Below are 12,506 nucleotides of genomic sequence, written 5' to 3' on the forward strand. Positions count from 1 at the left end.
TTTTCTATTTGTAATCCAGTTTCTCGGAGTTAGGTACAATATTAAATTTGTTTGAGGTGTTTATGACAGAGTGCATTCGTGAGATATCTCTTGAAGGGTGTGGCATGTTGAAGAAAAGTTAGATCTAGTTCTTGTAAGTGTTTCTTTAACTTACGTGCCTAAAAATGAATTTATGTGTCTTGGTTAAAAAAAAATTCATTTTTAGTCCGTGTGAAAGTTAGAGTACAGTCGAATTCCTGACCCTTCAATACATAACAAAGGTTTGTATAATAGGAACGAAATCTTAGTTCTAATTGAACAAACAACGTAAGTTTGGAATATAGTTGCTGTACAAAATTATGCAGAAGAAATATGCAGAAAAATTATGCAAAAAAGTTACAAATTGAAGCTGCTGAAATGAGCTGAACCTTGAGCCTTAGTATAGTGTAATTAGAATGAGCACCTAACATAAATAAGCACTCTACAACATCCAAGACACATCCTAACTATTGCCATTATCTTTTTTTAGATGTCTAAAATTCTAGAATATATTCTTTTTCGAAATGCATCACATGGGATATATAAATAATGTTTACGTTTATTTTAGATAATTCTGGAAAGTACATTTCAAAAGATGTTTTATCCTATTCTAAAAGTTTTATAATATAAAAGTGTTATTAAAAATCCTTAATAATCACTCGTTACCAACAAATAAATGTAACTTGTCTAATTCATCCCTTGTAAAGTCAGTAGCAATCACTAGAAACAAACCTTTGTCAGTTCAATCACATGTCAATTACGTTGGATGCTTAAATACACACCAATTGCCAATATAAAATAGCACCAATATGCCATTGGAAATTCCAACCTAAAACACAAGATTTATCAAAGTTTGTTCCTAGTGCCAATGGAATTAATATGTTTCAATCCAAAATATATGATAAGGATTTCTTGTACATTCTTTAGTACTNCAGTGAAGTTACTAGCAGCATATAAAATTCAACACAACCCCTCCCTNCCTCTTGAAATGCTAAATCATTTGAATCCTTTATGCTTCCAAAGATATAATAAGACATTATTCATCTCTGCAAGACCTGATAACTAAAATAGTCACTGAGCCAGAGAAAATCCACCTTCTTTCAGTGTTAGTAAATTTCCCTTTTTTATTAAAAAGGAAAATTAAATCCTTGAACCAGTTCTAGAAAAAATCTCTATAATGAGATAAGGATAAATTTCAAAGGGCCTGCAATACTAGAGAGTAGAGGTGGTGGCAGATAAAACAACCTGTTTCTTGTTAGATTCTCAGAAATTTTTATTAATTTCTGCACTATGGCAGAGACTTTTAAGCATGAATAATAATACAAAGGGCCATCTGCAATACTGCACTATGATATTCATATACCAAATCTGGAAGCACAAATGATATTCATATACCAAATCTGGCAGCAATGTAAAATTCATAGACCAAATTTGGCAACAATGTAATTCAGCACATTCAAATTGTTCCATTAAAACGGTACATCCAAAAGCAAAATAAGTGTTCCTAGATACATCAAAAGTGTTCCATTAAACCAGTATTGTTCCAATCACTTCTACGGTTCAGTTACTTGCTCATTATAGACTTGAGATATTTGTGATGATGGCATCTCTTGTTGTGTTGAAGGAGTAGGTTGTTGTGTAGCTTTGGGGCAACGACTCTTGTTGTGCCCAACCTCCCTACATAGCCTGCATCTCTTGCGCAAACCAGCCTTGGTCATTCTAGAATCATCTTTTTTCATCTCCCACTGTTCCAATCTTCTTTTCCTCTTAGGTCTTCCAGGCATAACTTTTTTATAAGGAGGCATGACATCCGGATATGGTTGTAGGTCCCACATGTTGTTGTCGTTTATGGGGTATACGATTGATGCATATGTTTCTTCATAGGTGGACTTCATAAAGCAACTTGGTATAAACTGTTGTCCATCAATATTCAAAAACTTCATTGCGGCTAAGGAGTGACAACATGGGATTCCTGTGATGCTCTATCTCCTACAGGAACATGACAAGTCGTCTATGTTTACAACAAATTTGTCTCCACTGTGGGAGACATGTCTCACTTCAAATAATTGATTTCCTGACCAACTGTGAACAAATATTAAGAAAAATGAACAAAGTTTAGATACAAGTGAACAAAGATAAGAAAAATGAACAAATTGAGAAGAAAGTTTACCTAGGAATCCAGTTCTTGGTTGATTGACATTCCTTTTTAAATCTAGCCTGGATTTTTGGACAAATTGATCCTGTAAATAATTGTATCTTAGTCCTGTTTTTTGCCCATCTTTGCATGATGTACACCCTGATTTCTTCCAGCATTGTTATGATCGGTTTAGTCCGGGTATGAACCAATACACTATTGAATGCCTCACTCATATTGTTCACCAATGTGTCACATTTTGGTCTTGGATTGAATCTGGACCTTGACCAGTATCTACACCATAAAATATAGACAATTACAGTGCCTATATATGCAGTGAATTATAGTTGTAATAAAAAAGAATATAAATAAACCTTGGAGGGATGGCTATCAAATGCTTGTATGCGTCTTCATTGACATCTTTAATGTTTCTCATCTCCCTCTCCCAATTTTGTGGATGAGTGGCAGTAGCTGCCCTCCACATCAGCTTCTTTAGATTTTTACCAGGAAATTTCTTCCTAAAGTTTGAATATAAGTATCTGACATAGAACCTCTGATCAACACCGGGGAGTAACTCTTGTATGGCTGGTAGTAGACCCTGTGGGCACCATTAAATATTATTAAATATGATATATAAGTAATGAGTTAATGTAAGAAAGAACCAAATTAAATATGATTATTACCTTCTGTTGGTCTGACACAAAAGTTATTGATGAACATACTTCTTGACCACCAAGATCATCAATCAAAAGATTCAAAAACCAGGACCATGAATCTTTGTTTTCCCCTTCTACCACCGCATATGCAATGGGCAACATTTGATCATTTCCATCTCTCCCAACAGCTGTTAATAACTCACCACCATACTTCCCTTTCAAAAAGGCCCCATCTAGTCCAATTATTGGCCTACAACACACAAAANTGTCNTTGCATGCCTTCAGACAACAGTAAAATCTTTGGAAAATTACCTCAACCTCATTATTCTCAACAGCCACTTTGACTGTAGATCCAGGATTTCTTGCCAACAACTCATGTGCATAATCATATATCCTCTTATATTGTTCTTTAAAGAACCCATCAATGTGCTCAGAAGCAATACCTTTGGCTCTATAAGCCATACCCCTAGATATACCTATATTCCACTTCCTTTGAACTTTTTCACGAATATCTACACCCTTCATTTTAGGATTTTCTCTTATTGTTTTCTCCAACTTTGAGCTCAACCACTTGTCGTCAAGTAACTTGAGATTGAACTCCCTGCTACATGTGTGAATGTCATTTTTAGTTCTCAACTGCCATGATTTCTCAGCCTCCATATAAGCACAATATATGGTCCATGGGCATTCTCCTTTTGCACCAAAGAACTTCATCCTCAATCTTATTTTGTCATTTTTGACAAACTTTACATTCCTACCATTTTCCAATGCATACCCTTTAACAACATCTATAATATCTTGCTTATTTGCAAAAAAGGTCCCTACTTCCCATGTAAAGTCCACCATACTTTTTGGCATACAAAAAGTACTAAACCTCCCATGACCTTCAGTGTCATTAACCTCTTCATCACTATCTGTTGCAGTAAGTAATTCCTCAGATTTCCACTCCTNATCTGACAAACCTCTCTCATCATGATCATCACTTTCAACACTCACATCATCACTGGCTTTAAGACTTTCTACTTCTACTTCCACATTACCATCTACATCACCATTTATATCACCATTTATATCACATTGAACAGTCACATCAACAAGTCCCTCTAAGCACTCATTATTTTCATGTACATCACGTTCATCACTAGATGTACTCCAACTACAAACATCAACTTCATCTACATGAACACCGCCACCATCTACATGAACACCGTCACCATCTTCTTCACCCTCTTCTTGTACTTCACCATGAGCATCAACTTGTCCTTGGTCATTAGTAACATATTCAAGCATATTTATCACTTTAGCCTCAGAAATAGCATGTATAACGTATAAATGAACCACACCATTAATCCTACCTAAGTTAGCCATATGCATGGCACCAGTGTCATCAATCAATTCTTCCAACCTATTGTCCAACACTAAACCCCCTCCTACACAATACCATAATTGTTTAAAGTTATCATATCCAAAACTTTTAACTACACTAACAGCCACAAAATAACTCCACACATCAGAGTCAAAGGACAGAGTTGTTGTGTCCCCTTCATACTTCAAGGTCCCATCAGTAATGAACTTCCCCCCATGGTGAAAAACACAGTAAAAAAAGTCGTCCATTATGCACAACACTGTACAAATAAATCTACACGCACAACACAATATCACGACAAAAAAAATATATTAAAACAATAACAAAAGCCACACACAAAGACTCAAATAACTGTAAACATACATACGGGACCACCAAAACGCAATCGAGAATGCCGACCAAACCATGGGGGACCACAATCGAATATTATACTTTTCCAACTATAAAAAGTAAGAAAATAAACCACAAAAACTAACCTTTGTTCAGGTTAACCTCCACTCAACACATGCTTCAACGTTGTGCTTCCAACAACATATGGTCCCACACCTCGTGCTTCAACCTTTTTCAAACGCACATGCAGAAGGTCCCAACAACACTCGCACACCCACTCGAACAATAACGAATTTCTGGATGAAACACTCACGCATCCACTGTTTGCCCAAAATTCCAACACTAAATCACGAGCCCTGTTTCAGAAATTTGCCCCAATTTTGATTTTGGTTTCTAATTGAATGTTTCAGCAAAAGAATAAGCTTTTCCTTTTCCATGTTTACCCTTTCTTTTTTTAATTTCAGCATCTTTACTTAATTGCCACAATATATTAATTTAATTTTTTAATTTAAAAAATTAAAAAATCTATATTACACACGTTTTTTTTAACATGTGTCAGTGTCACCAGGCCACGTCACTCACTAACTGACGCCGTTTGACGGAATTGACGGAAAGGACTTATTTGGATCAAATTAACAAAAATAGGGACCTAATTGAGACGCTAAAAAAGAAAGGGACCTGTTTGAAATTCTGGACGAAAATAGAGACCTATTGAGACATTAAACCTATTTTATAATGTTATTATACTAGTTTATTGTTAATTTTTATAGTTATTTTTGAAGTTATTTTAATAATTTAATTATTATGTAGTTATATATTTATGTTTTTCTATTTTTTTTACTTCTTTAATAATTTTATAATTATATAAAAAAATAAAGTTATGTTGAACCATACCCTTAAACGGATGTGCAAATCCGTGAACGGATATTAGCATCCGTTTAAGGAAAAACGAATATGGACATCCATTCCCCTTTAACGGATGTTGATATCCGTTAACAGATTTGCACACTCATTGAATGGTTGAAAATGTTATTAATTTTTTATTATATAAAATAAGTTTATTAATTTAATATTTTTTTAATGTTAGTATATATTAATTTAATGTTATTTACGATGATAGCTTAATAATGTACATATATTTATGATTTTCGTATTTTTTATTTATGTAGTTATATATTTATGTTTTTCTATTTTTTTTACTTCTTTAATAATTTTATAATTATATAAAAAAATAAAGTTATGTTGAACCATACCCTTAAACGAATTTGCAAATCCATGAACGGATATCAGTATCCATTTAAGAAAAAACGGATATGGACATTCGTTTCCCTTTAACGGATGTTGATATTCGTTAATGGATTTGTACACCCGTTAAAAGATTTCATATGTTATTAATTGTTTATTATATAAAATTATTTTATTAATTTAATGTTTTTTTATAATGTTAGTATATATTAGTTTAATGTTATCTATGATGATAGTTTAATAATGTACATATATTTATGATTTTCGTATTTTTTAATTATGTAGTTATATATTTATGTTTTTCTATTTTTTTACTTCTTTAATAATTTTATAATTATATAAAAAAATAAAGTTACGTTGAACCATACCCGTAAATGGATGTGCAAATCCGTGAACGGATATCAACATCCGTTTAAGGAAAACAAATATGGACATTCGTTTTCCTTTAACGGATGTTGATATCCGTTAACGGATTTGCACACCTGTTGAAAGGTTGAACATGTTATTAATTGTTTATTATATAAAATTAGTTTATTAATTTAATGTTTTTTTATAATGTTAGTATATATTAGTTTAATTATATATGATGATAGTTTAATAATGTACATATATTTATGATTTTCGTATTTTTTAATTTTTATTTGTTTAACAATTTTATAATTTTATGAAAAACAATGAATTAGTTTAATTATATGAAATAAATATTTTAATTATATTAATATTTATATTTGTTTGATTAGTTATTAATTATTTTAATGAGAGTCATTATAATTTTATAGGTGACTATTGTTTAAAATGGATGAATATCATCATATGGATTCTCAAATTGATTCTAGTTTTATATTCGATTTCTCTTCTTTCATCAACGAAGTTGTAGAGAGAGATTTGACTAGAGCTGTCAAAATGGGTAACTCGGCCCGACCCACCACGGGTTGGCCATGTAGTGAGCTAACGCAACCCAACTCATTTATTAGCGAACCAAAAAAATTTGAACTTAACCCGACCCACCACGGGTTGGTGGGTTAAACGGGTTGGTTCATTGGCTCACTTAACTTTTTTCACCCTCTTCTTGTGAGATTCTTATAATTGAAAAATAATTGGACCAATTGATATAAAAGAAAATGAAACAAAAGAACTCTATTGTTATATATTTTAAGCTATCAAGCATAAAATTTTGCCAATTTAATTTAGTGAGACATACACAACTGTTTGACCAAGAAACTACACATAGTCGTTAACAAAAATATATAGCAGAGGGGAACTTTTGGTTAAACACCAACACAACACAAAACAAAAAGCTCTACTGCGAAGTAAAGGTGGTGCGTTTTGAATAATTAATTTAATTAATTTGATTTCAATAAAAAAATAGGATTTGATTAATTAATTTGATTTCAATAAAAAAAATAGGTGGGTTGTTGAGCCAACCCGGCTCACCATGGGTCCAACTTGGGTGAGTCGGGTTCTTAACAAGTTGGGTCAAAATTGGCTCGCATCAAAATTTTCACATTTTTTTCCAACCTAACTCGGCTCAAACCCGTAGTGAGCCGGGTTGGCTCACGGGTTTTAACCTATTTTGACGACACTAGATTTGACAAATATCGTGCATCCAACTACATGCAATAGATATGCTCTGGCAGCGCAGTCCCATTGCTACGACTCACACCTCTCAACATAGATCTCTTTGAGCCAGCTGAGCCTAACTTTCGGACCACGTGACTCCTCCATCTCAGCATCAGCCCTGCCACGATCGATGTCAATCAGGTCCACAAGGGTTGTACGAGCCTCCTAAAACTCCAAGTCCTCTAAATCACACAATTGTCCCAAGACCGAGAGGCTGAAGTGTAAACATTGAAGAAATTAAGGGCTTGTATGCAAATTTGGAATAGAAAGAAAATAAAATGTGGCAGAGAATAAACTCATACTTGACATCAGACATGGGCTGGCCGTTAGTCACGTCAAACAAAAGTTAACGCCATCCAAAATTAGGGACTATTTATAATAGTTTCAAAACTATGAGGAGTAAAAGCAATCAAAGTTTCGAGTAGGAACTAAACCCAAAATCGTGTGATGCTTAAGGGACTAAAAACATATTTAACCCAATATTTTAACCCATTAATTCATATAAGTTTGTTTCACAAAACTTGTAATTTAGTGATGAATCAAGAAGAGAACAGACTAATTAATAATAAAAAATTTCACTATATTTTAATTTTTAAGTTAATTAGTGATCTTTTATATTTTTCTTGTTTCAATATGGATATCTAAAACCAACCATCTTACTTGCATTTAGCATTGGTTTTCAAATCCTTAACATTTATAGAAGTTATTTATTGACTAAAATTGTGAAAACAACTATTTCTATTGGGTGGAATAATGATTTTTCTTAGGACAATAGAGTCTTTTTAACTAATTCTATTTTTATTGTATTACTTTTATTTTAAATTCATCTTCTCTCAATGTATGCATATGCTAATGGGGATGATTATAATTATGAAAAAGTGGAAGATGAAAGTTCTTCCAAGATTGTATATAATGTTATGAAAATGAAAAAAAACTCATATTTTTAGTAACTTAAACTATTTTTTTTGCAATTATTTATGAAGTTGTTAATGTTGTTTTTGTTTGACGTATTTCAATTTTAATGTTATTTGATACTCATGTAAAAAAGATATTAAAGAATAAAAAAACATATTTTTGCAACATTTGTATGTAGATTTTCGTTTTAAGATTTTGCTTTTGACCCACAAGTTTATCATTATATAAGACAAATCAACAAAACTGGTTTATTAGTATACAAGACAGATCAACAAAATTAGTCCATCATTCTTATGTAAGTTAATGTGTCCTATTCTCCTTGTTGTGGATCAAATGTGATGTAGAATAAATCCAAACGTTGTAGATTAGGGTTTAGGGTTTAGATTATCGTTCGTAACTTTAAATTAAAGAATACTTTAGGTTAAATTAGTCTTTTGATCCTCATATTTGTTGGTGAATCTCAAGTGAGTCATTGTTTTTTTTTTTCGGTTTCAATTGGATCCATAAATTTATAAAATTAAGCCAATTAAATCATTTCCGTTTTTTCATTGACGTCGTCTAATTGTCATGACTTGTACACATATGTATACATCTTATATTACGTGGAATTTTTTATTTAATTTATTATTAAGTCTTCCAGTAATAAGCTTCTTCTTATTATAGTTTGATGGGTTAAAGTTCTTACTTCTCTTTCACACTCATCTTTTCCGCGACACAAACAAGGAGAAGATCACACTATCCAGTTACAAATGAAATCAAACCCATTTATAGTACTAAAATCATTAAGAAAATAAAAGGAAAATGCATTGTTGGGGATAAGATGAATTGTCGCCCACGGACACTACAACGAGTGTGCGGCCACCGCCGTGGCGCGCACCATCACTTTAGTTGTGAGGATGTGCCATATAGCAATGGTGTCATGCACAGAGACCTCAAGCCTGAGAACTTTGTCTTCGTGAATAAGAAAGGAAATTCCGCTCTCAAAAAGCCATTGATTTTGAAATTAAGAACTGTTGAAATTGTCTTAATTTTTTGAAATTTTTTTGGAGTTTTTTTAGGAGAGAAGTGTAGTGTTGGGTGATTCTTTACATTTTGTTGTGTGCTAGGTGATTCTCAAAGCCATCAACAAAATCATATACCTCAAACAAAAAATGTGTACCCATTTTTCGCGAAACACACCACGCACAGGTAGCTCTCCTCCAAGTTCATCGTTAACTTCTGAGCGGTATGCTTTTCCAGGATCAGGTTGATGAAAAAGGGGCCGAAGCAGAACCATCCTCTCTAACTTGAGTAAGTAAACTGCCATTTGATGTTTCAGTCTTCGCTTCATCGCATGTTGACTTCCATAATAATGAAAAGCTAGAACTAATTAAAGATTAGTTGACTAGAATAAGTTGAAGCAAGGTGAACGGGCAAAGATTTTAGGGAAGAAAAAGGAAAGAGAGAGTTACGAGATATGATGGTGCGTTTGCCAACGTTTGAGGATCCTATGATGAAGATTCCGGGTCGGTTCTGCAAATCCGTTTGCGATTCGGTAGCATCCATGGGAAGTTCCGGGTTTGGATTGTTCCATTTTACTCTGTTGTTTCCTCTTTCTTTTTCCGGTCTCTGTACTTGTTGGCATCACACTTTGGCATTACTTTGGACCCTTAGAGACCCTTGGATGTATCTAACGGATCATGTCTTAAATGTCAAGATATCTATTAAGTATTAATAATTACATTTTATAATATATAATTATAAGCACTAATAAAAAAGATTATTTTTTATATTGGTTTTCATGTAAACACATTTTTATCGTTTTTATATTTTTTGTATTATAATATTTGTCAAATTTTTATAATTATTAATAGAAGGATTGTATTTTATAATTATTTTCTTTTATATTCTTGCAAGGTCTAAGTTTGAACTTCACTTTGGATAAAATTCATTTAACTAAGCTACGTAGGTTATGTAAGTTATGTCATATTTTAAAGTGTTGCTTGAAGAAGAGAAAAGCAATTAATTTTTTATGCATCTCTATGTTTGTATGTGGATAAGCACAACTTGAAAAGAACTTCCTCAACATTCGTAATGGTTAGAAAAAATTTGCAATGACTCTTTCATCTCATTCTTCATATATAAGTTATTAGCGTTCTTGTAATCCTTAAGCAATCCTCAAGCTTTAGTTTGTAAGAAAGAACATAGTCTATCAAGATCCTCATGAATTATTTCTTCATTTCATTTAGCGAATACACTTTAATTTGATTATACCCAAAATAGGCATCTAGGAAGCTAAGAAGCTTATATATGGTCATTTTATGAACAAATCAATTTATGTTCAATAGAAGTTTCATATTTTAGGCATGTTTTTACTTATATTTGTATAATTAGTGCACATCCTCCATTGATTGTTAGATTTCTTGACCATGACCACATTGACGAACCATGTAGTGTACATGATCTCTCTTGCAAAATGAACTTTCAAGAACTTGTTAACCTCTAGGTCAAATACTTGGCAATGTCCTTCTTTAGGCTTTCTCTTCCTTTTATCTAATGGTTTTGCTTAAAGAAGAATAATGAGCTTATGCAAAAAAAATGGGATAATATCAAATATATCTATCGAACTTTAGAAAAACACATAAGAGTTTCAAGTCGACATTTCCTTAAATTGTTGTAAAGTGTGCAACTTTGTATTTGTCCTACTACAATTCAATAAGTGGGGTATATACCCAACTAAAGTTTGTCTAATTGAAAGTAGGGAGACCTTGTTTAAATTTGGGTCTAAGGTAAAACTTTCCTCTTCTAACAAACATGGATCAACCAACATGAATAGGGTAATGAATATAATGTTAAGGGCCATTGCGAAGTCTTAGACAACCTTTAAGAACTAAGAATCTTTTCAGGAATGAGGTTTTCCTATGAATGATTAATTGTGTATAGTGTGTGAAAAGAAACATAAAAAGACCTATCATTTAAAGATGTCATACTTGATTGTATAGTCTAAGATGAATCCTCTAAGAGACACCTCAAATTGCATGCATTATCGTGCTCAATACTAGCCGAAATCTCAACAAGCATTATCTAGGTTAAAAAGACATTTCAAATCTCGTCAGCTAAGCCTAACTGAACAACATACATTTATTGAGATAATATGATAATTTTTACTAGCCATTACAATTCCCTAGAAACCCTTACTTTGTTAAAATGTTACCACCTTCTTCAAAACTTATAAACAAAACTTGTAACCCTAGCTTCTCACATTCCCCCTCAAAAGAATTTTGACCCTTGAACTTCTCTCTACACTAGATCATGAAAACTTTCAATCTCACAAATGGTTGAAAAACTAAACATGTCTATTGAAGAAGCTAATGTTATAGCGAAGAGAGTTCACTCCCTCGACTCTCGACAAGAAAAACTAGTGAAGTGGTATCTTGAACACTAGATTGACCTCTAAGAACTTTGCTTGTATGGATTTAATGTAATCACGAATGTTTAAATATATGGACTGGAAAAGTTCTTTGAATGGGACACCCCTATTTTACCCAAACTAGTACGATAGTTCTGCACAATATGGAACTCTGCTCTCGCGACTTAGTATAAAAGGTGTTAGAAAAGGAAGTAATAGTGAATATAGAACCTATTGATAACGGTCTAAAAATCGTTATTTTCATGCTTAAATTTGATAGTAAAACACACCCTTTATGGCTTAGAATGAGCTTTAAATCAAGTAAAACACATAGTTGAGTCTTGTGAGAGTCAAAAGTTGGTTTTAGAGATATTATGCTTGTTTTACATTGTTTTGTAGGGTTTTTAGATTAATTAAAGATGGAAGTGAAGTAAGGTGGACTTAAACCCATGAAAGAAGGAGAAAAATGATGAAAAGAAGGGTCAAGTAAGCCGCTGAGCGCCAGAATGGTCTGTTGAGCGCTCAAAGTGATTAGAGGGAAACCGCTTAGCGGCAAGACTAACTCTTGAGCGGTCAAAGCGGCAAGAGGCAAACCGCTTAACGGTGAATTTAGGCGCCTGAGCGGTTCTCTGTTTTTATTAGCTAGATTCTGTAATCTTTCTGTTATCTCTTTGGGCTTATATATAGCCCCAGTGTGAATCAAAAGGGGATTCTTTTGGCAGAGAGAAACGTCTAGAGTTATTCCACACACCTTGGAGGAGGTTCCTTGGATGCTTAGGCTCCAATCTACCAAGTTTAGGGTTATTTCTTCCATTCTTTCATCATATTTCATCT

At 32.9% G+C, this 12,506-nt stretch overlaps 2 protein-coding genes across 2 annotated transcripts; both read right to left on the reverse strand.

The window, feature by feature from the left end:
• Positions 1 to 2,000: 2,000 nt before the first annotated feature.
• On the reverse strand, positions 2,001 to 4,422 carry LOC106752713. The gene is made up of 4 exons (XM_014634445.1): positions 2,836 to 4,422; positions 2,527 to 2,750; positions 2,189 to 2,446; positions 2,001 to 2,100 (listed from the first exon to the last, which is right to left on the reverse strand). The coding sequence occupies exons 1-4, from the start codon at positions 4,420 to 4,422 to the stop codon at positions 2,001 to 2,003; spliced, it is 2,169 nt and encodes a 722-aa protein (XP_014489931.1).
• Positions 4,423 to 4,442: 20 nt separating this feature from the next.
• Positions 4,443 to 9,900, reverse strand: LOC111240997. Its single transcript, XM_022777245.1, has 3 exons — positions 9,736 to 9,900; positions 9,424 to 9,643; positions 4,443 to 4,860 (listed from the first exon to the last, which is right to left on the reverse strand). Exons 1-3 carry the CDS (start codon positions 9,827 to 9,829, stop codon positions 4,662 to 4,664), a joined length of 513 nt encoding a protein of 170 aa, XP_022632966.1. The 5' UTR covers positions 9,830 to 9,900; the 3' UTR covers positions 4,443 to 4,661.
• Positions 9,901 to 12,506: the final 2,606 nt, after the last annotated feature.

Source organism: Vigna radiata, unplaced genomic scaffold (genome assembly GCF_000741045.1).
Source record: "Vigna radiata var. radiata cultivar VC1973A unplaced genomic scaffold, Vradiata_ver6 scaffold_43, whole genome shotgun sequence".
Lineage (NCBI taxonomy): Eukaryota > Viridiplantae > Streptophyta > Magnoliopsida > Fabales > Fabaceae > Vigna > Vigna radiata.

What these genes read in the sequence shown, in the direction of transcription:
- LOC111240997 (XM_022777245.1), bottom strand. Translation starts at nt 9,829, where the DNA reads ATGGATGCTACCGAATCGCAAACGGATTTGCAGAACCGACCCGGAATC. An exon ending in CAAACGCACCATCATATCTC is followed by an intron (nt 9,644 to 9,735) that starts GTAACTCTCTCT and finishes AATTAGTTCTAG; the next exon opens with CTTTTCATTATTATGGAAGT. An exon ending in GTACACATTTTTTGTTTGAG is followed by an intron (nt 4,861 to 9,423) that starts GTATATGATTTT and finishes TTTCTGAAACAG; the next exon opens with GGCTCGTGATTTAGTGTTGG.